At 48.3% G+C, this 26,578-nt stretch overlaps 1 protein-coding gene across 15 annotated transcripts; it reads left to right on the top strand.

The window, feature by feature from the left end:
- Zscan20 (zinc finger and SCAN domain containing 20) lies at positions 1-26,578 on the top strand. Of its 15 annotated transcripts, none has more exons than XM_087550625.1 (8): positions 1-45; positions 5,643-6,135; positions 17,933-18,104; positions 18,546-18,622; positions 18,861-18,945; positions 20,084-20,773; positions 21,810-22,229; positions 23,264-26,573. In XM_087550625.1, the coding sequence occupies exons 2-8, from the start codon at positions 5,737-5,739 to the stop codon at positions 24,511-24,513; spliced, it is 3,093 nt and encodes a 1,030-aa protein (XP_087406751.1). In that variant the 5' UTR covers positions 1-45; positions 5,643-5,736; the 3' UTR covers positions 24,514-26,573. The 15 variants fall into 15 exon arrangements, with proteins under 15 accessions (XP_087406751.1, XP_087406756.1, XP_087406750.1 ...); XM_087550630.1 differs by having other exon boundaries at positions 21,810-22,233; XM_087550624.1 differs by having other exon boundaries at positions 21,807-22,229.

Genomic DNA, 26,578 nt, shown 5'->3' with positions numbered 1-26,578 from the left:
AGCATTCCCTGCAAGAGCCCGGGAGCACTTCCGCCCTGTTGTGAAGTGGGTGTCTCTGTGGGTGAGTCTGGGTGGCGGATGGGGTGCAGCTGAGACTCAGGCGCTGGGCTGGAGGCTTTGGAGGTGGTAGTAGCCGGGTAGGGTTGGGGGGAGCTGGGAAGGTGAGAGGGGAGAGTGAGAGGGGAAAGCAGTGTGGGGTGTGTGTGTGTGTGTGTGTGTGTGTGTGTGTAAAGTGAGAGGGGAAAGCAGTGGTGTGTGTGTGTGTGTGTGTGTGTGTGTGTGTTTATGTGTATGTATGTGTACCGGGGCGGGGTGGGGGCGGGCAGAGGATGCAGCGTCTAGAGATGGGCAGGGTCACTGAGGGGTCGGGATGAAGAGTGAGTTTGAGAGGCGAGCAGCGAGGCGGGTCTTGCAGAGGTCTGTGGGTGAGGTGGTAGGGTTGAGTTTTGGCTGTGTGGGGAAGTCACCTTCGGGTTTAGAAAAACACCGCCAAGGGGAGAGAGGATTCAAGGGCCCTGGCAAAGTGAAGAGGCCCTGAGCTGGAAGTCTGACCTTAAAATAGTGCTTCATTCTCCACACCCGAGTTCATGTCATCTGTGACGGGACTGGCCATTGTGTTTAATCCCAAACCTGTACTTCCTCCCTCATAACTGAGGAAACTGAAAGGCATTTTCATCTACTAACCTACCACCTCTACTGACCCGCCCACCGACCTACTTGTTTTACCCGCTGATTCTGCCTGCGCCTGCATTCTTCCACACTCACACCGTTCGCCATTCGCTGTTCGCTGTTCCTGGCTTGCCATTTCTTTAGTATTTCTTAAAATTACCCCTATCTTCCGAGAATCTCTGCGGAAGTGTCCACATTTTCATTTCTCCAGCAGCTCGGGGAAACATTTGCAGCCAGTGTGATCTGTTGAAACCCTTAAACTCTGACTGTACCTTCCGATCGTTCTCCAGCTTGGAATCCATCCTTGGCATGCAGCACGTGTTGAGTGAAATCCGATCTAATAGATTCTCCATAATTCCCTTTGCAGCCCACTTTCCCCATACTGCACACTCCGAGACTGCCAAAGTGTTTCCCATTCTCCGGGCGGGCTCACTGCTTTTACAGCCTATCTCTCTGCTGAACCCATCCCCCATTCTCTCTGCAGAGAACCACTCTAGGGCCAGTTCAACAGTTCCCTTCTGCAAGTTGTCACCTCCAACTTCCCAGCTCCCAAATCATAATATATTTATGACATTGGATTAATATATTAATATATTATTTTTTTTCTTTTTTTTTTTTTTTTCGGAGCTGGGGACCAAACCCAGGGCCTTGCGCTTGCTAGGCAAGCGCTCTACCACTGAGCTAAATCCCCAACCCCTAATATATTAATTAACATTAATATCTGTGACTTTTTTTTTTTTTTGTCTCTTCCACTAGATAGCTTCATCAGGGCAAGAATGAACTTTGTCCCTTTGTCCAGACCAATGTAGGTCAAGCAAATGAGTAAATGCTCGGGGAATGAGGACTAAAGACTGTCAGGGTGAGCTTTGTTAGACTAGGTTTGAAGATAGCTATGGACTTCCAGGGCTATAAGCTTCAGTCTTCTTCCTGGAATTGATGCCTGCTGAGAGCTGAGGCTGTTGGGGGCTTAAGGACAGTGTTGGCCAACACAGGGATATATACAGTGGTTTCCCTTTCCTGAGGCCTTGCAGCCTTTGTTAATTGATCATAACATATGTTCATGCAGTAGTCATTTCTCAGCAGACTACTCTAGGTACATAGGCTCACAATGGAGGATGGTCTGCTAAGTGAGACCTATCTGCCCTCCCCAGTTTAAGTCCTTAGATGTGGGTCTCACCTCTTACAGCCATAAAGTGTACAGTTAGCTCAGTAGGACTGACTGATAACCATTGTGAGCCCCCCCCGGTTTCTTACTGTTTTGAGGTCCCCAACCAATCTGGTTCTTTCTCTGGACCTGGGGGGCATCTCCTTTCCACCTCTATTGTTATAGGAGCCAGTGGAGGGGGGACTTAGCTCCATATCCAGTGCCCTGGTTGTCAAGGCACTGCTCAGCTTCCCCATGGTTAAGTGGGGCTGGGGATTTAGCTCAGTGGTAGAGCACTTACCTAGGAAGTGCAAGGCCCTGGGTTCGGTCCCCAGCTCCGAAAAAAAGAACCAAAAAAAAAAAAATGTGAGAATTTCATACAATGAATTCTGGTGGCCCTGGTTTTGATTGAGCACCCCTCCTGAGTCTTTCTGGGTACTGGAAGAGAAACCTTTGTGATTTATTTAACCTAGACTTCTGTCTGAGATAATACTGTAGGAAGGACACCCTGCTTCCTTTCCGTGCCAAGAAAGGCTCTCGAAACTAAAAGCAGGCAGGGAGTAGTGGAGACACGGGGAGTAGCACCACAAGAGGAGACATAGTTGGATCCCACGTGGGGTAAAGTCTACGGTCATGCTTTATTTAGTCCTCATGTGTCTGAAATGGTTCTGGCTATTGTCAGCCTTGAACTCTAGAGGTCTAGTTTCTCTTGGAAAAGGCAGGAGACCTGGGGACATCCTGGATCCCCATTCCCTCAGGACTTCACCGTGGGTCACAGTCCCTGCCATTGTGTGTATTCACTTTTTCCATCTCAGGCTTGCTGCCTGCTTTAACCTGGGAGAAGAACTGGGTAGGACAGAAAGCTGTCTGATCTGCCCGGTACCACGCAGCAGTCAATAGGCAGAAGATCTAGAGTCTCACTCTTCCCTGGATGTTCTCGTCTGTCCCCACAGCATTTAGCAGCGTAGGAGGATGTGACTCGATTACAGAAAATGGTTGGAGATTGACCTGGGCCTAGATCCTATCTTAGACACTTGGTGGTTTTAGGACTTTTTCTCCCAGCCCTCCTTTCCCCCTCTCCCCACCTTCTCTCTCTGGGAAGTTCTGTTTCTCTCTATGCATCACAGCTTGGGAGTCCTTTGGTAAGGAGCCGATTCAGTGAGCACTCTGTGTTTGCATAAGCTTACTAACACAGCCAGGTTTTCTAGTGTGACCGTGAAGCAGAAGAATTGACTTCTGTCTGAAAATGCGGTGCGGAAGACAGCCTGTTTCCGTGCAGTGACAAGGAAGGCTCATGAAACTAAAGGCAGGCGGGGAGTAGCAGAGAGCTGGGGATCAGTACCTCATGCCCACTGTGGAACAGACACGGGTGGAATTGACTCTGAGAATTAGTGCACTCTCTCTCTCTGGTCTTCCTGGCTCATGGGTGTTACAGTGAATGTCACCTTAGCAGTAATGGCCCTCCACTTGCTTGTCTGGAGAATTCTGTGCACGTATAGATGGAGAATGCTTAGAATTGTACTTAGAGCCAATAAAAGCACCTCTTGGAGGCCTGGGTGTATCTCTGGTGGCCTCAGGGCTGGAGAATGCCCTTACACAGCTCCTGGATGACGCGTTGACCTCCCTTCCCCTACACTATTCTGTAGTCCTTATGGAAAGATTGATATATGATTCCGACAGGGGTTCCTGCCATCTGTTTGAAATGAACCTTTGAGGCTTTTAGGATCTCTTCCCCAAAAGATGTCCTGTGCTCTGGCTCTGTCTGCTCATTGCCTGATGGGTGTCCCCTCTATGCCGGAACGTAGGAGCCTTTACTTGCCAACTCACCATCTGTCCCTAGACTGTAACTTTGTGAAGGCTGAGGGGCCTCTCTGTCCCAGGGACTGTTGGATCTGTAGCTCCCAGTACAACGCAGGGGCACATTCGCTCTGTGAATGCCTGACAGGTTAGTCCTTGTGTATGACAGTGACAGATAATGGATTAGTGTGTCAGGAAAATGTGTTTTTTTTTATAAAAAAAAGTTAGGAAATGTTGATTCTTTTTTTTTTTTTTTTTTTTTTTTTTTTGGTTCTTTTTTTCGGAGCTGGGGACCGAACCCAGGGCCTTGCGCTTGAAATGTTGATTCTTTAATATAAATCATGGACAGTCTAGAATTTTGATATAAGAGTTATATATTTAATACAAGGCAACAAATCCCTTTAATGCCCTGCTGTTTGTCATATTTGAGGCTGAGTACTCTGCTGGCCTGGTAAACAGTGTAATGGCATTGTCCACTGTAGGGATAGGCGACTGCAAAACATGGACGAGCATTTATGTCAGAGCCGTGTATCAGCTGCTTTGGGAACAGGAGCAGGCATGGCGGTGGGGCATGACTGAGAACACCAAGGCACTCTTCCTGGAGGAAGTGGTTTGGTAGCCAGAAGTGGCCCAGTGGCCCTGTGTTCTCTAAGCATCTTCCTAAGTACACGGAAGTCTTTTTGGCTAGTCTCTATGCTTTTTGTCACTCTTGCCTTGTCTCCACACATCCCAGTCAGATGACCCAGAATACCCAATGCTGCCATCCTTCGCCTCTTAGTTCTGCTGTGCCATTCCAACTTAGATGCAGCCAATGGCCTCCTTCCGTTGGGTGTGCTTTATGCCATTAGACTTGCGATGACGAGCTTGTTTTCTAAGAGAACCCAGTGTGGCTGTCATCAGGGAGGCTGAACCCCCCTTGGGTGCCAATGTGTGCGTTTCTCTACAGAGGGTAGTGGAAGATGGTGTCCTGGAAAGGTGGGAGTCGGGGAGAGAGGAACCCCTGTGACGTGGGCAGGCAACCAGTTGTCCTTGGTCTAGTGTGATCCTGTCCTCGTGAGCTCACAACTTCACTCCCATGTTTCCTCCACGTGCCGAGCACTGTGCTAGAGCCTTCTGAAGCTGCGGTCTGGGCACTGTGGTAATTATAATAGGGTGATCACGGTTGCCAGGGAGAGAGAGCACATGAGGCGGTGGAAGCTGGTGACCAAGGACGAGTCCTGTTCTGGGGAACAGGAGGGCCTTGGAAACATGCAGTTTCAGGAGAGGCCTAGGTAGGTGAGAATGGACTGGCAGTGACTCCATGCAGCTTGCCGTAAAAGGTGAGGAACTCAGGATTTTATTATTTATTTCCTTTTATTTATTTATCATTTATTGATTGGTTGATTGATTGATTGAGTCAGAGTTTTGGTTGTTTGCTGTTGTAGCTCAAGCTGGTCTTAAACTTAGACTCTTCGTGCCTTGGCCCCCTGATTGCTGGGGATTGTGCGTTTGGTTTTGACCCGCTGGATATGAGGTATTGAGAGGGTAGTCAAGTGTCGGAGCCATGAGGTACGCAGACTGCTGTGGCTGGAGTTTCTCAAAGCGTCCATTTAGAGATGGTGAATATTATGTGTGGGATGACTGGGGTGAGGGGGATTTTGCCAGATGATCATACTAGGATCAAGTCTCAAGTCTCAGAAGGCAGGTCTCATGGAAGAGATGATCCTCTCGGGGTCCAGCTTTGGCGAAGGTTAGCTTTGGAACATGGCGTAGAGGAGAGAAAGGCCACACTAGGGTCAGAGCCCAGATGGCCAGGGTTCTTGGATTAAACATTTAGGCGTGTCCCAAAAGCTGTAACATGGCGCTGTCTTCTCGTAGAGCGAGCTGGGTGCTGGCTTTGGTGCCCGATCTTGGTCCCACTTCCCGCCCTTTGCAAAGCAGTGTCTCTGAGACTCCCTGCGCCGTCACGGGTTGTGGAAGGGATGAGAGAAGAGAAGGAAACAGGGCTCCTGTATCCTCTCCCTCACCGTGCTGTGTCTTTCTGCCTTCACAGTCTTGGGGAGCAGTCCCTCCCAAGAAGTACACATCGTCAATGCAGGAAGCCACCGGATGAGGACGACCCTGCTAAAGTGGAGCATCCAGGCCAGATGATGGCTGTGGCCTCGCCCCCGCCCGAGCCGGAAGACCTCCTTATCGTGAAGCTGGAGGAGGACTCGTGGGGATCACGCTCCAGGCCTGAGGAGAGCAGCCATAGCTCTGTCCCTGGCCCCGAAGTTTCCCGCCTGTGTTTCAGGCAGTTCCAGTACCAGGATGCGGCTGGACCCCATGAGGCCTTCAGCCAGCTCTGGGCTCTCTGCTGTCGTTGGCTGAGACCTGAGCTTCGCCTGAAAGAACAGATTCTGGAGCTGTTGGTGCTGGAGCAGTTCCTATCTATCTTACCCAGGGAGGTGCAGACCTGGGTGCAGGCACGACACCCCGAGAGCGGAGAGGAGGCGGTGGCCCTGGTGGAGGATTGGCACCGAGAGGCCTGGGCTGCTGGACAGCAGGTGAGGCTAACAGTCTGTTCTCTGAGAAGCTGATTAGGCAAGGTAGCGAGTCTGGGATTGGGTTAATAATCTCCCCCAAATTGGAATAATAGTGATCATTGAGTAATTACCATTTACTGAGCCCTGCTGCGTAGCAGGTAGTATTCTGACTGCTTGACTTGTATTAGCATTTATTCTGCCACAGATTAATAAGGTGGGCCGGTACTGTTAGCCTAGTTTTTCTAGTGAGGAAATGGAGGCAAAGAAAAGAGAGATAATTTGTTCAAAATCACCAGCTACTGGGTTGTAGAGCCAAGATTTGCACTCGGAAAAGTCTGACTAGAGGGTGTGTGCCTAACCAGTACCATTCAGTGTGCCCGACCTGTATTATGCTGTGTGTTCAACAGTCATTATACGTACTCGGATCTCTTCTGATGCGTGTAGCAGCACAGAGGCAGAAAGAGTTTTACTGTGTTCATTTGGTAGATTAGGGTTCCAAGAATCGGATGTCTCATGGAGGTCGCTTGGAGAGCGAACCAGAGCCCAACCCTCCCACTCAGCCCCTCCATCCTTGGGGTTCAAGGTCATGCATGCTCTTTCCACTGCGAAACTGATGCTTCATCTGCAAAAGTGCAGTTTAAAATGCCCCCGAGGGTAAGGCTCAGGGGAGCATTCACTGATGTCCCTGCACACCCACTGTGTGTCAGGCCCTGTTCTGAGCCTTTTATGTGTGTAGGTCATCCTGTCAGGATACTGTTTTTCAAATGAGCCAGCAGCAAGGTAAGTAACTTGTCCGAATCTGAGTGGTAGAGACGAAAAGGGGAGGGGCATTGTGGATCCCACATCCGCAGTCTCAACAACTCACAAGCAACTCTGAGAACCTAGCATGTAATATGTCATTTTCCCATGGCACAGAATTTGGATCCTGCTTGCAGCTGCCCCTGTGGCTGGCTTCAGGCTGATGCAGCCTTTTGGACGGAAACTTCACCTCACACCCTTGCGGCTCTCCACTTGCTACAGTCAGGAATCCCCATGGCCTCGTACCTGACCACGTTTGGTTGTGAGGACTCTGTGTTAGAGAATACATATGCTGTAAATGACAAGGTTTTCTATCCATTTAAACCGTAAAGCTCCGTATAGATGAGAGAGTAGGGGAGGGAGGGCCGAGGTCCGTGGCTCTGCTCCTGGACTCCTTTATAGACTGGCAGAAAGCTACCATTTCACATCCAAACACAGAGCTTGAGCACAGGGAAGAAACAGTGGAATCCCTCGGACTCCGGAGCTGGAGGATGAAGAATGTGAGACCCTGAGATGAGGATTGAACTCAGAGCGTTTTCGATACTCGACTGTGAAGTGAGAAGCCAGATTAGGCTAGTTTTTCAAGCGACACCCCTGTGAAGTGGCCAAAGGTTGAACCTTCTAAAATAGAAAAAGGAGATAAAGCAATGGCGTCCTCTCTGCTCCCCCTTTTCCATGACCTACCTCCATGTTTGTTCTCCAGCTTCTCTGCCTGCTCCTGGGTCCTCACAGTAGTAGGTGCACAGGGGGAAGCCTTCTACAGTGCATGCGCCACAGCTTGTGGCCTAGAGTTACAAGATCTCTGAGTTGTCTCCCTTTCTGGAGGCAAATCTAATTCTTCATTAGAGGGTGAACTTTTTAACTCCTCAGGGTGAACCTCACCCTGTTGTCGGTGCCTTCACTCAGGACCAAGTGGCCCTAAGATGTTTCCCTAAAAGGGGTCTTCGAGTACCGCTGTCTTACAGTCTTTAGCTTATTTCCTCTGGAACCCCACCCTTCATCAGGTATTCTGACGGAGTATTCGTTATTTTGAAAAGTTTTTTGGTTTAGAACTGAGTGGCGAGTACGGCGTTCTCAGATGTGGTCTCCATCACTGTCCTCATCCCCTGTCAGAGTGGAACGTTTATGACCCCAGTGAGCCTGCACTGACATCATCATCCCCCCACGCCCCAGAGTGTGCATGTCACGCCAAGGCTCACTGCCGGTGCTATGCATTGTACGGATTTTGGCAGGCACATGATGACACGTGTCCACAGTTATGGTATTGCTCATAGTAGGCTCACTGCCTCAACAGTCCTATGTTCCGCTTACTGGATTCCTTCTCCTCCCAACCCCTGGCAACTACTCATGTTTCTGCCATCACCTAGAGTAGCCTTTCTTTGAATGCCACAGAGGCGGAGTGCCACAGTCTGTGACCTTTATGCCTTGGCCTCTTTTACTAAGTAACGCATACTTAGTGTTCTTCCATGCATGGCTCGATAATTGCTTTTCTTTCCAGCACTGAATTCTGTTCTGTTGTCTGGATGCACCAGTTCCTCCAGTCAAGGCAGAAGGATGTCTTGGTTGTGTCTATGTTTCGTCAGATAGGACTGAAAGCACCGTAAGTGTCATGTGTACATTTTCGTGGGCACATGAGATCTCAGGCCATTTGGGTGAAAATAAAGGACTGCATTGTTGGTTTTTATTGCCGAGGGGTGTTTATAGTCTTACAAGACATTGTTGAACTGTTCTGGAACGTGGCCCTGCTGTTCTACGTCTTTTGCTGGCAGTGAGCGTGGGTTTCTGTGGTTGCTCATCCTTAGTAGTCTTTGGTTTTATGTTGGGATGCCAGGCATTCTGATAATTGCAACGGGGTCCCACATTTTAATTTGTCATTTCTTATATGTGTGGTTGGGTGCACATATGGGTGAGTTTGTATGCACATGTTAGAGGCCACGGGTTGATGTCAGGAGTCTTCCTCAATAGTTTCTCTAAATTAGTTTGAGATGTGGTCCCTTACTGAGCCTGTAGTTTACTGACTGGCTAGAGATACTGTACAGTGAGCTCCCGGGAGCCTCCTGCATCCTCCTCCCTCAGGCTGGGATGACAGGTGCATGCATCCTCCTCCTTCGGGCTGGGATGACAGGTGCATGCATCCTCCTCCCTCGGGCTGGGATGACAGGTGCATGCATCCTCCTCCCTCGGGCTGGGATGACAGGTGCATGCATCCTCCTCCCTTGGGCTGGGATGACAGGTGCACACTGTTTTTGCCCTGGGTGCCGGGTCCTAACCTTGCTGTGCAAGCACTTCACTGACCGAGCCTTCTTCCTACTACCCAATTTGTGTTTCTTAATGATTATAAACACCTTTTCACATGCTTGGTTGGCATCCGTAAGTCTGTGGTGAGGAGTCTGGGTTATTCTGGTTCTTTTGCCTCTCCATATAAACTTAGAATCGATGGTAAGCCAAGATTCAACAAAAATTCTCAATAAAATACAAGCCAAATTCAAGAACACATCAAAAATACCATCTACCACAGTCAAGTCAGCTCCATCCCAGAGACACATGGTTGGTTCAACAGTAAATAAATATAGTCTTCCACGTCAGTTGATCTAAAGTGCAGGAACCACACGATCATCTCGTAAGCAGAAGAGCCTTTGACAAACGCCAGCATCCCTTCATAATAAGAGTTCTAGAGGGGTGGGGATTTAGCTCAGCGGTAGAGCGCTTGCCTAGCAACCACAAGGCCCTGGGTTCAGTCCCCAGCTCCGAAAAAAAGAAAAAAAAAAAGAAAAAGAAAAAAAAAGAGTTCTAGAGAATGGGACAGGGGACATACCTCTACATAATAAAGGATATGACACAAGCCCACAGTCAACATCAAACTAAATGGAATATTTCCACTGAAATCAGGAATAAGACAAGACAAGAGTATCCCCTCTCTCCTCTCCTGTTCAATATAGTGCTTATTTTCTTAGCTAGAGCAGTAAGACAGGAGAGAGATAAAAGAAGCAACCGAAAAGGAAAGGAAAATGTCAAAATACCCAATTCATAGCTGGTAAACACATTCAAAAAGCCTATTAGGATACAAAATTACCACACGAAAAACCATCTTCCTATATGCAAACAGAAAATACTAGAAAGAAATCAAGAAATCATTATTCACAATTACTTCACCCCTCCCTCAAAAAAAAAAAAACCAACACCCCAACATTGGAATAAATCTAATCAAGAAACTGAAAGCTTGTACAATGAGAACTTGAAGACACTGAAAAAACTGAAGAGAGCACCAGAAGATGGAAAGACATTCCATGCTCATGGATGGTAGGGTTAATATTGTGAAAATGGTCATTATACTGAAAACAGTCTGCAGATTTAATGCAGTCTTCTCCATCAAAAGCCCAACACAGTTCTTCACAGAAATTGGGGGAAAAAATTAAATTTATATGGAAACACGAAAGACCCAGGATAGCCAAAACCATCCTGAATAATAAAAAGCACTGCTGGAGACACCAGCATCTCTGATTTCAAGCCATACTACAGAGATAGAGTAATAAAGCCAGCAAGATTCTGGCATCAGAACAAACACATTTGATACATGGGATGGAAACGAGGACTGAGATAAAAAGCTCACACTTTTACAGCCACCTGATTTTGACAAAAAATACACACTGGGGAAAACACAGCTTTCTCGGTCACTGTTGTATTGCTGTGAAAAGACACCAGGACCAAGGCAGTTTGTAAAAGGAAGCTACAGTTTCAGAGGGCTAGTCCATGGCCATCATGGAGAAGCAAGGTGGTATGTAGGCATGGTGCTGGAGCAGCAGCTAAGAGCTTTCATCCTCATCAGCAAGACGGAGGCAGAGAGAGAATGAAACTGTGATACAGGATATTTGATCACAGTGTGAACCCCAAGATTGTGGACTGGAAAAACCTGTTTCTAATTACGGTACAGCTCAGCCTTTGATCCTAGAGCTTTCTGTTTACCATAGACAAGTGCTTGTGGTGTGGCTTAGCCCTAGCACGCACTTTTAATCCAAGAGCTACACAAAGTTGACCCTAGGTCAAGAGGCAGAGCAAGTAACCAGCCAATAGGGAGTGAACATAAATGAACAGAAAGGAGGGTCTTTTGAATCAAAGGGCATTTAAAACAGCGTGGAGAAGGAGAAAGAGCTTTTTCCTTCTGGAGGGGAAGTGGAGTAGGAAGGTCAGCTAGGTGCTTTCTCTGCCTCTCTGAGCTAGTGAGCATTTACCACAGTATCTGGCTCCCAAGGCTTCATTTGGCAAAATCGAACAGCTGGGATTTTTGTTTTAGAAACAAGACTGGACCTGCTGTGGGCTTTCCTTCTCCAACGAGGCTACACCTCCTCCTCCTTCCTGAAGTCTACCAGCTGTGAACCAGACATGAAAATACACGAGCCTAAGGGGCTATTCTCATTTGAAACACCACAACAGCATCAAATGTCAGCACATGGCGCCGGTCAAACTGGAGAGTTTGCATGTAGAATGAGCTAGATCCCTGTCTTTCACTCTACACGAGACTCAAGTCCACATGACTCACGGACCTCAGTGTAAGACCTGATAACCTGAGTCTGATAGAGGAGAAGGTGGGTGGGTGGGTTAGGGATGTGCTTTAACCCATGGGCTCAGGAAAGGACGTTCCTAGCTAGACTGCTGCATCATAGGCATTAAGACTAACATTTGACAAGTGGGACCTCATTAAACTAAAAAGCTTCTGCACAGCAAAGGACATCATCATCTGAGTGAAGAAACAGCCCGTAGAATGGGGAAAAGGACTTGCCAGTTATACATCTGATAGAGGGTGAGTATCTAGAGTTGACAGCAAACAAAACAACCCCACACCCTAAACAACAAATATTCGAAACCCAAGTAACTTTTGGAACGTGGAACTATACAAAGAATTCTCAAGAGCAGAAATACAAATGACTGAGAAATCCATTTTTTAAAACTTTCAATATCCTTAGTGGTCAGATAAATGCTGCTGGGGCCAGCCCCAGCCGTTCTTCTTTCTTGAGACAACAGAGGGGAAAGAATGTCAGTGGGGGCAAGACTTGATCTTGGGAGATATTTAGGGTTGCCTTTTAATAATAAAAAATTTACTATCTTAAGTCTAAGTCACTGTCATTCTGTAGCTGACCTCTCTGTCGGATTTGCTCTGAGGCCAGAAGCTGCAGTCTTTGGCATTTAACACCTCATCCCCAAACAGCCGGATCCCCATAATGCCCTTACTTCCAATGCCCTTACTCCCAATGCTAAGCCTTCACTTCTAAGTTGTTTTTTATTCTTTAGTTCAGTTCTTTCTCCTCTGTTCTCAGCACTTACACATCTTTCAGATACAAAATCACATGGTAAAAAGTTCACAAGTCTACACATAAAATTTAAACCATAAATTGAATAAGAAGCTTACAACACAGTGCTTACATGCGTATCTGGCTAAACATTCACCGTCTCTCACTAGCTCATTAGGTTCATGGAGAGTTAAAAACCATAATTTCTGTGACTAAGGTATTAGTGAAGTTTTGTATAGATAAACCCAGTGAATATTTTATCTTCTGTCCTCGCACCTATAGTAAATCCTTAGTTCCCTTTTTATGTCCTTTGGTTAATTGCTTTACAACCTCGCAGAAAGTGCTCTGACTTGTAGATACCTGCTTACTATCTCAGAAGCAATTAACTCATGACACTTGAAGACTGGCAGAGTTCTCAATGCAGTTTTGACGTCAGAAAGGACTTAATAGCAGTTCTATTATAAAAGAGCTTGATAATTACTAATGTAATTTTAGGATGCCCCTCCCAACATCACCCCCACCCCCACCCCGGAGCTGAGGACCAAACCCAGGGCCTTGCACTTGCTAGGCAAGCGCTCTACCATTGAGCTAAATCCCCAACTCCAATTTTAGGAATTCTTATAGGATCATCATTAAGAGTTAAGAAGTCATCTATTTGTCTAGCGTCACTACAAGACAGTACATCTTCGTAGATCTGCAGAGATATGCTCAAAAGGATGGGCTAATACCTAGTGATGGTAATATATATTTAATACCAACAGGAAAAGCATATTAATAGCAGGAATCTTCCCTAAAATGAAATTCTTCTCAGCCTTGCCTAGAGAAGCGAGTCCATCATTAACTTTGATAGTCCATGAGGAACCATCTCAGGAAGATCACCTGCTAGTTGTTAGCTTCTTCTGATGGCTCCTGGCAAAATGCAAATTAGAACTGTTCTGAGACTTCATCTCACCCCAGTCAGGATAGTTGAGAATAAAACAACAGCAACAATAACAACAACAACAACATCAACGGCTGACAAGTTAGAGCGGTGTGGATATGGGGGAGGGGATATTTAATGCCTCTTAGTGGAAGTACAGGCTGGCACAGCCACTGAGGGGTCAGTGTGGAGGTTTGCCACAAAGCTAGCAATAGGTCTGTCGTGTGATCCAGCTATACCACTGCTCAGCACATTCCTGAGGGACTGTCTTCTGCCACAGAGGAACCTTCTCGTCCACCTTCACTCTGCTTTATACACAGTAACTGCACAATGGAAACAGCCCAGATGTCCTTCTGCAGACGATAATGGATAATGAAAATGTGTAGATATAGTGGAATGTTATTTAACTGATAGGAAAATGAATTACGGAATTCACAGATAATGGTTGGGGCTGTAATTAATCACTTTGGGTGATGTAACCCAGACCCAGAAAGACAAATGCTGCATGTTCCCTCTTATGTATAGATGTTAGCTTTGACAATTTAGATGCGTGTTCATTTCATTTTATTTGGGGAGCGGGTGGGGTCCGAGATGGTTTCTCTATGTAGTCCTAGCTGTCCTGGAACTTACTAAGTAGACCACACTGGCCTGGAACTCAGAAATCCAACTGCCTCTGCCTCCCAGATGCTGGGATTAAAGGTGTGTGCTACCATTGCCTGGCTTAGATGCATGTTTAAATTGGAGTGCCACAGAGCTCAGGAGAGTAGTAAGGGGTCATGGTGTGTTAGTTACTTTCTAGTATTGAGACAAAACACCATGACCAAAAGCAACTTGTGGAGGTTCAAGCTCACACAGTTCAGTTCATAATCAGGGGAATCAGGACAGGAACTCAAGCAGGAGCTGAAGCAAAAACCATGGAAGAATGCTCTTCCCTACTTGCTTTGCCCTCTCTGGCTTGCTCAGCAAGCTTTCTTATATAACCCAGGTCAACCTACCTAGGCACTGCCCAGAGTGGACGAGACCCTTCCACATCAATTGACATAGAGAAAGTGCCCTGCCCCAGTTGAAACTCCCTCAGATAGCTCTGGGATGTATCAAGTTGATAGGCGAAGATGACTAGGGGAAGGGGGAGGGAAAGAACAATGGAAAGAATGGGTTAAAGGGATGAGGGAGGCAAGGTAGTTTGGGAAGGGATAACTAACAAGACCTTTGAAAATGCCATGTGGAAAAGTGCCACTGAACAAGCTTCCTAAAATAGTCACATACATGCACATGCACATGCACACACACACATGAATGGAGTCACCCTACCTAAGAAACAATGCTTTCCTCAGGTCCCAGGCTATCAAATAAAAAGCCCAGTTCCAGATATGAGTTCCCTCTTTTCAAGTTGTTGGTCAGTGGGACCCCAAAGACCATCCCACCAGCACTACAGGCTACAGACCTTGCCCCTGGTCGCCTTTCAGAACTCAATCCTAAGAGCCTGTTACTGAAGACACCATGTATTTGAATTAAAGAGAAACCAAGCTGGTACCAACCTGGAAGCTTCATCCCCACTAGCTAGCTTTCCTAGAGGCAGAAAGTGTGACAAGGGGCCTGGTAAGATCTCTTGGCAGGTGCAATGTTGTCATGAATGTTATGGGGTAACAGATGGCATGATTGGATTTGAGGCCTGCTCCACAAGATGGGGCTCATGTTTGGTACTGCTCACTGGACTAAAAACTCACTGACAAGGTCACAGGCCTTAGCAGAGAACCAAATACGATTATTCTGCTAAACGGACATAGTATCAAGCTGCCCCCTAAATTCTTACCTTTATTTCCACGGATTACCACATCTTCTGTCATGAGAGAAACTACTTTTGCAGCAGGCGTGGATTAATTCAGAGACACACAGCCTGTTACCGTGCAGAGTAAGAGACTGGAGCGCTCAGCTCTCACTGGGATGTCTCTACCATACACCCTACCCCAAGGCTCGGGGAGCATCACAAAACAGGAGACAGAAAACTTGTAAGAGATACAGGGAGTAGCTGCCTGCACTGAAAGATTCTTTGCTGGACTTGACAAGGCTGCTACACGCATGAACTCTGTGTGGGGAGCTGACCCTGGTCTTCTGGAAGAGCAGCCATGCTCTCGGCTGCCCAGATATCTTCAGCCCTGGGTTCTTCTGGTTGCAGTGCTGGTAACTCAACTCCAAGCTGTACAACTCTCACTGCATCCCGAGGCCTTCTTGTTTTAAGTTGTATTTACGTGTGACTCAAAGTTCTTATAGACTTCTCTTGAAATTCCTTCCTTGACTCAAATATTTACTTGTGTATTGTTTGGGGCCCAAGTTTACTGGGACTTTTTCCAGTTACCTTTCTGTTTCTGGGTCACCTCCATGTGGTCTGATAGCACAGGTGTCATGATCCTGTCCTTTCAGGTGTGTTTTGTGGCCTGGCATGCGGTTGCCCTGGCAGTGAACAGTCCATGACGGCAGATCTTGTGGTCCTTCGTTAGAAGCTCCTCCTGGCAGAATTCAGTGATCCCTCTCCTGCTCCGCCTCACTAATGAATCTACACCACCCGTCGCTCGCTTCCCTTCAACCGTCTTTGGTTTTGTCTGTCCCAAGAGCACTGCTGAAGTCACCGACTACACTCATCCTCTTCTACTTCTGTCAGTTTGGACTGTGTTATGAGACGTACAGAGGATCAAGGCGTGTGTAATCTTTACGTGGATTGGGAATTATTATGCCTTTGTAGACTGTTGGCCCTCATATCATAACTACCACTTTTCATCCCTGGGAACTTCTCTTGCTCTGAAGTCTGCTGTTCTGAAATTAATACAGCTTTTCCTACTCTACCCTCCTTCATGTGCACTTGTGTGGTATGCATGCATGTTTGCATGTGTGCTTATATGTGTGCGTATGTGCTTGTGCATGCGTGTGTGTGTGTGTGTGTGTGTGTGTGTGTGTGTGTGTGTGGAGGGGGGTGTGCTTGGAGGCTTGAGGTTGGGGCCAGGAATCATCTTTAACCACTTTCATATCTTATTCATTGAGGTGGAGTCTCTTCTGTGGATAAAGCTAATCTTGCTTGCTCTTGGGATCCCCAGTCTCTGCCTCCTGAAGCTGGCATTACAGACAGGCCACCGTGATCAGCCTGTATTTACATGGGCTCTGGAGATCCGAGGTTGACCTGAACTGCTTGTGTGTCAAGAACTGTAACTGTTAGGCATCTCCCAGCCCACTTTCTTTTGGTTAGCGTTAAATTAGGATCTCTTACTCCCTTTGCTTTTTATCTACAAGATGTCTTTGTATTTAAAGTGGACTTTTTAGTTACAAAGACAATCTTGGTCTTTTAGTTGGTTTCTTTATTTGTCTTTGAGATAGGGTTTTATAGTACAATCCAGCCGGCCTCAAACGTGCAACCCTCCTGCCTCAGTTCCCCAACTGCCAGGATTGTAGACGAGAGTCACCATGCCAGATAGTTAGTGTGTTTAGACCACTGGCACTTGGGCTACTATTTTTAAGTTTTGTGGTTTGAGAATCCCATCTTCCTGCCATCTGACACTGGTTCATGTTTATTGCTCTTCAAAATGTCGCTTGCCTTTTAGTGTGCCTTGCAAGTTTTGGTTAAAAGATAGCATATGATGTCTCAGGTGGAAGGAGCTATCTAAATAAGTCTTTTATAATATAGTGGCAGAGTATGTCTAGTGGGCAATCTATAGCCCTGTGATTAGCCTGTGCTCTGGACTCTGAACTTCATCAGTATTTCTCAGACTTCCTCTTTCAGGTGGGGCAGGCTGCTAGAAAAGTGTCTGTCACCTGTGCAGAACAGTGGGGAATGGATTGGGTGGCTCCTTTATGTAAAGTAGGTTGTGGTCTGGCGAGCATTGCTCACAGAGTACACTGGTGTGTTTCACCATGGTTCCTGGCCCTGCCCCACCCTACCCTGCAGAAGCATGAGGGGACTTTGCCGTGCTTTTCCCCTCATTGTGAGGAAGGGTAGAACTCTTGGAAGTAATACTCAGTAAAGCTCACCTGTCCTTGTGAGTGACTGGGTCTCCTGGAGCTGACTCAGGTTGCTTGCACTGTGCCTCCAGCTGTAGGGCTTTCCTGCTGGCACTGGTCCCTTCAGAGGTCTCTGCTTCAGTGACGTCACCTCTCTTACGTCTCCAGCCTTGAGGGCAGGCATAGGTGTTGTGGCCTCGCTTCTCTGCTGGACCTAAGAGCTTTGAGTTTTGCTCAACTTACTTCTTGCTGAGGCAGAGGACGACTTCTAAGCTCTTTACTTACTGGATGAGAATCTCAAGATGGTCCTCATGGTTGTCTCATACCTCTCCATTGTCAGTCGAATCTGCCTTTCTTCTGTGTTGACAGTTCGGGTCCAAGGGGTTAAAGTCTTTGCTGTGCTATGGCAGCATCTGGAGGGCTGGGTGGAGAGAGAGGATTGTCTTTGTGTCTAGTGCACTTTCCCCATCGATTTTAATGACTTAAGAGGCAAGCAGGCATATACATAGGCTTATAAATTATTTTTAATGTCACAAATTTTTATGTAATTTGCCTCTGGGAATCAAGAACACTTTGAATAGTGATCACCTGCTTGAAATACTAGTGTAGCCTCCCCAGAATTCAACAAGATAGACCTCATTTGGTAGTATAAATGCCAATTTGTATTCTGAGGTCAGTCTGATAGCTAGCTTTCTTACTGTGTTAAAACCCTCTTTGGATCTTAAGAATCTGTTAACCCCGCGGAACACATTCATACTCAAAGTAACATTCCTATCTCACTGAAGGGACCTTGGGATCTGACGGTTGGAAGTCTTAACTTTGTGTGTAGGGTCTGGAGCTGTGCACTGAAGACACCAGGTCCTTTGAAGCAGTTCAGGAGTTCCAGAGGTTCCAGCTGCAGCCAGTGGCCCACTGCTCTGAGAGACAGCCCCAGAAACAGAGGGTGGAGAAGACACATCCTGGCCTTTCCAAGATGCCACCTGAGTCCTTGAAAGAGAGTGGTAAGTGCCAAGGATATGGACACGTAAGAGAATGAGGCCTTTCCTCCCAAGGGATGGGCTTGGGACGTGGGGGAAAGGACATGTAGAATTGAAGGTACAAGGTGGGATAAATGTCTGATGGATGTTGTTACTGAGCAGTAAAGTTAAGAAGCTCTGTGAAACAGGATGCTTGTAGCATGCCCCACTAGGGGGAGTTCTACAGAAGGTGCTGGCGTGGCAGTGGGTGGGTGCTGCTCACAGGATGGGAACTGGTACCTCACACATGGTACATGAAGGCAGCTTAGGAGTCCCATCCTCTAAAGGAAGTGAAATGGCAAGTGTGTGGCGGGCATGTGGCACCCTTGGTGTGATCCCATCGTGACCTTTGGGAAGCTGTGTCTCAGAAGGAAGTGGTTTCGGAAAACCGAGGCTTTTACCTCACGGCATTGCTGTCTTCTTCAGCTGTCTTCACACCCCAAGCCCCAAGTGTTCCAAAGATGGCGAGCGCTGGAGATTGGGAGATGGCAGCCAAGTCCCAGGTAAATGACTTCTTTATTTTTCATGTCATCCTCTTGCTGTGCCTGCCCCCCAACTCAAGCCTCTTCAGAGGGGTACAGAGCATAGAGTTAACCCTTGCCCCACTGGACCTGCTGCTACTCACTGACTGTGATGCTGTCCCCACACATGGCTGTAGCGATCTCTCTTAGGTCTGGTCAGGTTCTCGGGCTGTTTCTAAAGTGTCATTGATATTTAAGGTCCTCTGTGTCTGTGTCACAGGAAACCCTGAGCCCCAGTAGACAAGCCCAGGAGGAGCCCTGCCAGGACCCCGAAGGAGAGGATTGTGGGAACAGTGCATGCCTGGGTAAGGAAAGTGTCGTCTGCTCCCGGGGCCAACTGGCCTGTTTCTGGTACACTCAGTTCTAAGAGAGGGGTTGCCATTTCCTTAGAACCAGAGCTCTGCCCTCTCTGGACTTTCAGAGGAGGAAGAAGACCCATCCCTTGTAGCCACCAGTATAGAGAGTCTGCAGGTTGGAATGGGGGCTGCATGCTATTTCCTAGAGCTGGCCCTGCTGGGGCTCATGACCTGGGTGCAGTCTCCTTGGTCCGGAACTGGACCAGGCCATCTGTCTCAAAAGTTCAGAACTCCTCTTGGGGGCAGACTCCTGTAAACTGAGGTCAGGAGAAAAGTGAGTATCAAGGGCTTCTAAATGGTCAAAGCTCATATGACCAGCACACCTTTCTCTGAAGGCCACCCATACAGAAAGTCACGCTAAAAGGCCCTTCCCTGGATGGAGAGAGGGAGGGTGACACACAAATGGGGGGAAACAGGGAAGGTTGTGACAGGTTAACTTGGGATAGGCTTAGACTAGAAGTCTGAGGGCCACTTACTGGACAGTGGGACCCCAATAGTGCTTGCCTAAATGAACCAAAATGCTGAATTAGAATACCCTGAAAAGGCTTTACACCCAAATTCTTTATCTAGATCGCCTCAAACATTTACTGTAAGGAAAAGGCTTGCTTTCTGCTTTGTGAGGACCAGGTGCTTCTGGGAAGGTCTTCCTCTAGACCAGCTACATTGTTAGGAGCCCAGAGGACGAGCTTTCCAGGCACACTCCCTGTTAGCTCAGCGATGCTCTCTGGCTCTACATTCATTCTCGCTCGCCCTCTCTCACCCCTCTCCCCTTCCCTCCACCAGTGAGTTGAGTCTGATGGGGTTGTTTGGGGGCCTGGGTTTGTCAACTGCGGGTCCATGCTAGCCACCCCGTTGTACGATGTATTTCATGGAACATATGAATAACATCACCTCGGATGACGAGCTGGCAGGTCCCCTTCATTTTTGGCGAGGACCCCGTGTCTCCTGAGCACCTCTCCCTAGGGAGATGGTGGGAATTTCTCATCGGCCTCTTTGAGGAGAAGGGCGTGAGTTTCAGGAACAGTTTAGAGAAACACATTCTGACAGGGTCATTTACTCAGTCATTTCTGTCCTTCCTTTTGTGTAGGAGTTCCAGCTTCAAAGCCAAGTGTCGCCTCCCAGCACGAGCAAGGAGCAGAGACTTTGGGTCTGAGCCTTCTAAATTTTGGGACTGGGAGCGCCGCAGATGGTAGCGTGGACAGTGAGCAAGACAAGGCAGCCCGGGGAGCAGCCCAGGCAGACGCAAGGGCCTGGGTCGAGCCATGCCAATGGGGCACGGAGGACATGAAGGTGTCAGGTGTGCACTGGGGCTATGAGGAAACCAAGGCTTTCCTGGCCATCTTAAGTGAGTCCCCCTTCTCTGAGAAGCTCCAGACTTGTCACCAGAACCGCCAGGTATACCGGGCCATTGCCGAGCGGCTGAGAGCACGGGGCTTCCTGCGGACTCTGGAGCAGTGCCGCTATAGGGTCAAAAACCTGCTACGGAATTACCGGAAGGCCAAGAACAGTCGTCCACCAGGGACCTGCCCCTTCTACGAGGAGCTGGAGGCCCTGGTGAGGGCTCGGACAGCCATCAGAAGAACCACAGGTGGGCCAGGAGAGGCGGTAGCACTCGCCAGGCTGGGTGACAGCGACACTGAGATGGATGACCAAGACGAAGGGAGCTGGGAGTCTGAGGAGGCAACGCAGGACTGCAGTGGTTCTGGTCTGGCCGCCGAGGAGTCCATTCACGGGCCCAGGATTGCAGGGGGCCCAGCTCTGCTCCAGAGCCGTATTGGTAAGAACATGGCGTTTAACTGGATGAATACCAGCCAGGTTGCTGCCTCCTAAGATTAGAGCCCAGCCTATGAGTTGGATCACTGACGCTAGAGGGAGGTGCCAAGTACCTGGGCCCTCCTCAGACTCAATCTTCAATGCACTGCGCCTCTTAGTTGTAGGAGCAAATAACCCCGAAGCCTTGCTAGGCCTGGAGAGAGTCCAGTTGCTTCCAAAGGGAGTCACTCCCAGGTGGCACCTGAGTGAACCAGGTGTGTTTCTCTTAGTGTGTGTGAGAACAGCCCGTTAATTCTCAGATAGCAGGTCTGGGATAAGAAAGAGTGGGTGAAATACTAGAGTGTAGAGAAGAAACCCACAGCGTAGCCTTGACAGTCACTCACTGTGTGGCAAACACCTAATCTTGCAAAGGGAGAGTCACTGGCAGCCATCTGAAGCTTGGGAAACCACATAAGCAGGAGCAGAACCTGGGTCGCTGCCTGTTTTCATGTAGCCCCTCCCCCTGCACCTCTTTCCCCTGCTGCCTCCTTGGGTTACATCACTTACCTGAATGGAGACTGCCCCCTGGCCCTTTCCTTCTTTGACCAATGAGGAAAGCACATCCTCAGGTATGGTCTGCCACCTGGTTACTTCCTCAAGGTCCATTTACGTCTCTGATCCTTGGGGATTCTCAGATTCCATATAGTGTTGAAAGGAGGACCCCCAAAGGAGACAGGGATGCATTTTGAGTGAGTGCAGGGAGAATCTCATGGGTGATAGTCAGTCGTCAGCTGAAGCCAAGGAGGTGGGTCACTTGATGCAGTTGCTAAAGCTTGGTCGCCATGCCTCTCCTTCAGCAAGACTGGCTCTTGAAATGGTGAGAGAGGATGCCTTGCCCACTTCCCTAGCATGTCCCTGAGAAGAAGTTTGTGTTCCCAGGTCCTTGGACAGTTTCTGAGATCTGTGTTCTATACATGTAGGAGTGCAGGTGACCCCAGTCCTAATGACCTAGGGAAAGCTCTCAAGTCTCACACGTCTGAACTCTTCACTTCTGACAGCAGGCATGCACTGGGGCTTCGAAGAGACCAAGGTCTTTCTGGCAATCCTCAGTGAGTCCCCCTTCTCGGAAAAGCTTCGTACCTGTCACCAGAACAGCCAGATATACCGGGCCATTGCGGAGCGGCTGCGGGCACTGGGTTTCCTGCGGACACTGGAGCAGTGCCGCTACAGATTCAAAAACCTTCTTCGAAGCTACAGGAAAGCCAAGAGCAGTCGTCCACCGGGAATCTGCCCTTTCTATGAGGAGATGGACTCACTGATGAGGGCTCGGACTGTGATCAGGGCCATGGAGACGGTAGGAGAGGCCATAGGTCTTCCTGGACCTGGGCAGAGCGGTACTGAGGCTGATGACCAAGAGGCCTGGGGCGAGATGGAAGACGCGGGTGCCATTAGACTTCTGACTCCAGATTCCCAGACTCCAGGTAGGTGAGCTGGCGTCACTGGGTGTTGGCACAATCTGCAGCCTGGTACAAAGATGGGGGCTGAAAGGACCAGAATGGGCACAGAACACCCCAAGACCGAATTCTCAGCACATAGGAGATTTATTTGCTCCAGAGGGACAGAGGGCAGGGGGTAAGAAACAAAGACAGAAGATAGAAGATGGATGAGAGGATAAGAAACAAGGTGTGGGGAGAAAGGGACAAAACACTGCCTCTTGATAGAGAGGAGACAGACATGGCCCATAGGCAAATGGTTTCTAGAGGTACAAGGGGAAACCCCATTAGGATGAGGCATTTAATTTTAATTGGGCATGCTAATTAGATGAGCCAAAGGGACCTTTTGATTGCTGGACTTAAATACTTTAAACCTTTGAACCAATACTGGACCTTAGTGGTCAGCCTTAGTAGGAGGAAGAGGCCAAATTAACAGACTAGACCTTGGAGGGCAGCTGTAGGAATGCGATCTTTCAGTTTACCAAGGCAGAGGCAGTGGGGGAAGGGCAAGCATGTTTGCAGTGCTCGGGTCTATAGAGCCCTTTAGGAATCCTCTTTGTCTCTGAGCCAAAAGATTGAATATGATCAAGCAGGAAAAGCCCGTGCACCGCGTGGACACTGTCATATGCCATCATGGTTAGTGCTGGCCTACACTCTGGGTGGCCAGGCCAGCCTTTACCGGGACACACCTGGGTTACTATGGAACTGATTGTTGACATGGGGCCTGTTTGATGTGCTGGAGGACGAGAAGAGCTGTTCATTATTGAATACAGACGTCAGAGGAATGGCTGGGGAGGAGAGCCAGGCTTCATGGTCTCTGGGGTGGAGGATGGGGCTAGCCATTTCTGGGCTAGAAGCACATGTTTACACAAAAACTTGCTAGCTTTCGTGCTGCTCACATTTATAAGCTGCGGGCTATAATATATAAATCTGTACTAGCCAAATCGACAAGACACATGATATAGTTATGTTAGCGCTAGCCAATGAGTGAACAAACCTTCCACTTCTGTCTGTTCTTTCAGGTTTTGAGTTGAAGCCTGAGGATGAATACCAGATTTCAGAGCGGGATGATTTGGGGGATTCGCCTGGAGCCTTGTCAAGATACACCAGAGAAGCTGTTTGCCAGCCTCACGGCTGGAGGGAGGACCATGAGAATGGAGACGAGGGGGAGTGGAGGAACACTCTCCCATGGGACGAGTGCTCTTCTGAGGAGGACTTAGAAAAACTCATTGACCACCAAGGCCTATACCTCACAGAGGAACCCTACAGATGTGACACACATGTGAAGAGCTTCAGTCGGAAAGTGCATTGCTTTGCCCCCCAACGGATCCATGCAGGTGAAAAGCCCTACAAGTGTCTGGACACTGGGAAGAGTTTTAGTGACCATGCCAACCTCAGTACCCACCAGAGAATCCATGTTGGAGAGAAGCCTTACAGATGCCTGGAGTGTGGGAAGAGCTTCAATGACCCCTCTAACCTCATCACCCACCAGAGAACGCACACAGGGGAAAAGCCCTATAAATATGGGGTGTGTTGGAAAAGTTTCACCGAGAGCTCAAACCGACTGAAACCTCAGCGCATCCACTTGCAAGGAACTCCTGACCAGCGAAATGAGCCTGGGGAGGACTTTGGCCAAAGTCCATCATTTAGTGCTTACTGGAGAGATTCTACACGGGAGAGACCTAAACAACCTCAGAATATCAGCATGGGTGCAGACTCTCCTGGAGCCTGTCACCCCAACTCAGGGGAGAAGCTGTACCCGTGCCCTGAATGTGGAAGGTGCTTCTCTAAGAACTCTGCCCTCATGAGTCACCAGAGAATCCACACAGGCGAGAAGCCATACGAGTGTGTGGAGTGTGGGAGGAGCTTCAGTAAGAGCTCCAGCCTGGCTAACCACCTACGAACTCACACCGGTGAGAAGCCACATAAGTGTGCGGACTGTGGAAAGTGCTTCAGCGAGCGTTCCAAGCTCATCACCCACCATAGGGTCCACACGGGAGAGAAGCCCTACAAGTGCCCGGAGTGTGGAAAGTTCTTCAGAGACCGGTCCAACCTCATCACCCACCAGAGAATTCACACAGGAGAGAAGCCGTATAAGTGCAGAGAGTGTGGAAAGTGCTTTAACCAGAGTTCCAGTCTCAATATTCACCAGAGGATCCACACCGGGGAGAAACCCTACAAGTGCACAGAATGTGGCAAAGACTTCAACAACAGCTCCCACTTCAGTGCCCACCGCAGAACCCATACGGGAGGGAAAGCTCCTCCCAACTGAAGAGCAATAATATGTATCTATACCTCCCATGTTTCTAAAACATGCTAAAAGAAACCTTCCTATGTTTAAGCTTGGTGTAAACTTAAAAGATGCCATCTTGGTAAAACTCCAGTAATTTGGAGATGAATTACAACTACTAAGGATTGAAGTTTGAAATACTTCTCAAGTGTAATTTGGTTTGCACACCCTCAACACACCTAGAATCCCCAGGCTGTCCTTACATCGGCTGTCACTTGAGAGCTTAGTCAGTGAGGCAGATGGGTGATGTGGGGGTTAGAGTTGAACCCATGGCCCAACGTATTGATTCCAGTTTCTTCCTCTGCCTTCACTGCCCTTCCTATGGAAAGCAGTTCTTGTTCTTGGTAGTTTGCAGTTGGGGCAAATCCTCACAGGGAAACCTTGACTCCTCACAGTGAGAGGAGGTGTAAATTGAGAACCAGCAAGTGAGGAAGCAGTGACATCATCACAGAATAATTATTTATAGCAGAAAAAGCTGTTTTTTGGCAGCCAGTACGCCAAGTGCCTTATGTATCATCTCATTTAATCCTCAAAGCAGTCCTACTTCCCAGAGTAGAAAACCGAGGACTAGGAAAGTCAGGAGACCTGCATTAATAACACATCTGAAAATGGGGGAGGCAGAATTTATCAAGACTCCTGTGCCGCAGGGCCTAAGTGGTTGTGTTCCCCCAAGTCCTCTTACATGGGGGCAGGTAGGTGGTACTAGGATCTCAAAGTATGATCATCAAGGAACTCTCCCTTTCACAATGGAAGTTGAGAGTTCCTGCAGATCAGAGGATTTGGTACGTTCAGAATTGGTGAGGCACTCTGCATGAGGCTGAGTTGTTACCAGAGTGACGAGAGGAGTCACCATCTTTGGAGGAATATGGGTGAGAGAGGTAGGTAGACAGAGCCTGGTATATCTTGCAGCAAGGTAGTGCCCTGGCTACATAGTGGGTTGAAGAGTCCTTTCTCAGATCAGTCCTGCTTCTCTACACATGGCTGAGCACAGGTGAACAGGTCTTACCAAACAGGCCTTCCTGTAGCCAGTCATGCCTGCCTTTTGGTCTCTCTGGCTCATGTTTTTTTCATTTCCAATCCTGGTGCCTGAGGTGGAAGGAGTTGACACATTGTCCTCTACTGAGAGGGCTTGAAAGTGGTTCCATATTCTATGTTCATGGCACCATTTTAACTTGAACCCTCTCGTCTCAAGCTGCCCAGTGTGGTCTCTCAGACCAGCCACTCAGATAGACAGGCCATAGCAGGGAGGTCTATACACAGTGATTTTCTTGCTTGTAGCACTTTGGCTTCCATAGTTTTTTCCTTAGGGTTTAAAAATAATGACTAAGGATGACTTTGGCGTTCCTAGATTTTTAAAGGAAGGCGACTTCCTTACATCTACATGTGACCTTAGAATGCCACTCGCATCCCAGTTACTCCAGGGCTGTGTGGCAAATAGTGATTGGATAATAGCTGGGAAGAACTTTGGAGAAAGCATGTGAGAAAGCAGGTAGAAGGTCTTGCCACCCCCTCGAAAGGAGGTCGCTCCCTAGCCTTCTTGTACCAGAACTCCCTTCCCAGGAGCCAGTCCACCCGAGGCTACTTTCAGCCAACTCTCTTCAGTTTACCTTTCCTGGCTCATCTTATCTCTGAGGATCAGGGGTCATGGGGTGAGTTCTGGCTAGAGATCAGCAAATGTCTGTGGCTACATCGGAAGATAGATAGAATACCCTGGGTCTGAAAGGAAGGGTCTGGAAGTAGAGAAGAACATTCTAGAGAAAGTTACTGAGGTACGAAGGAGCATGGGTCCTAGGTGGAGGTAGAGGTCCAGGTTTGTAGTCTCGGGTAAGGGACTGGGATGGTGGGAGGGTGGCATCTGGGGTTGCATAAGTGCTGGGTCAAGGTCATTCTAGGTGCAGCAACATCTCCAGCTCTTTCCTTTCACAAGTTGGAAGTTTAGCCAGGTGGGCCCTTCATGGTGCTAATCTCTATCAATCCCAGCCTCACATTCAGCACATGCCTTAGCTGTAATTAAATTGCCTAGTGCTCTTTTTCTCTCCAAATGGTA

Source organism: Rattus norvegicus, chromosome 5 (genome assembly GCF_021556685.1).
Source record: "Rattus norvegicus strain SHRSP/BbbUtx chromosome 5, alternate assembly SHRSP_T2T, whole genome shotgun sequence".
Lineage (NCBI taxonomy): Eukaryota > Metazoa > Chordata > Mammalia > Rodentia > Muridae > Rattus > Rattus norvegicus.
The sequence above is the reverse complement of the archived record's forward strand: the minus strand, read 5'-3'. Positions and strand labels throughout refer to the sequence as shown.

Bases quoted from the DNA above. Each gene is read 5' to 3' on its own strand.
- Zscan20 (NM_001431230.1), top strand. From the start codon at position 5,737: ATGATGGCTGTGGCCTCGCCCCCGCCCGAGCCGGAAGACCTCCTTATC. The intron at 18,623-18,860 runs GTAAATGACTTC...TCTGTGTCACAG, and splicing joins AGATGGCAGCCAAGTCCCAG to GAAACCCTGAGCCCCAGTAG. The intron at 22,230-23,263 runs GTAGGTGAGCTG...CTGTTCTTTCAG, and splicing joins TCCAGATTCCCAGACTCCAG to GTTTTGAGTTGAAGCCTGAG.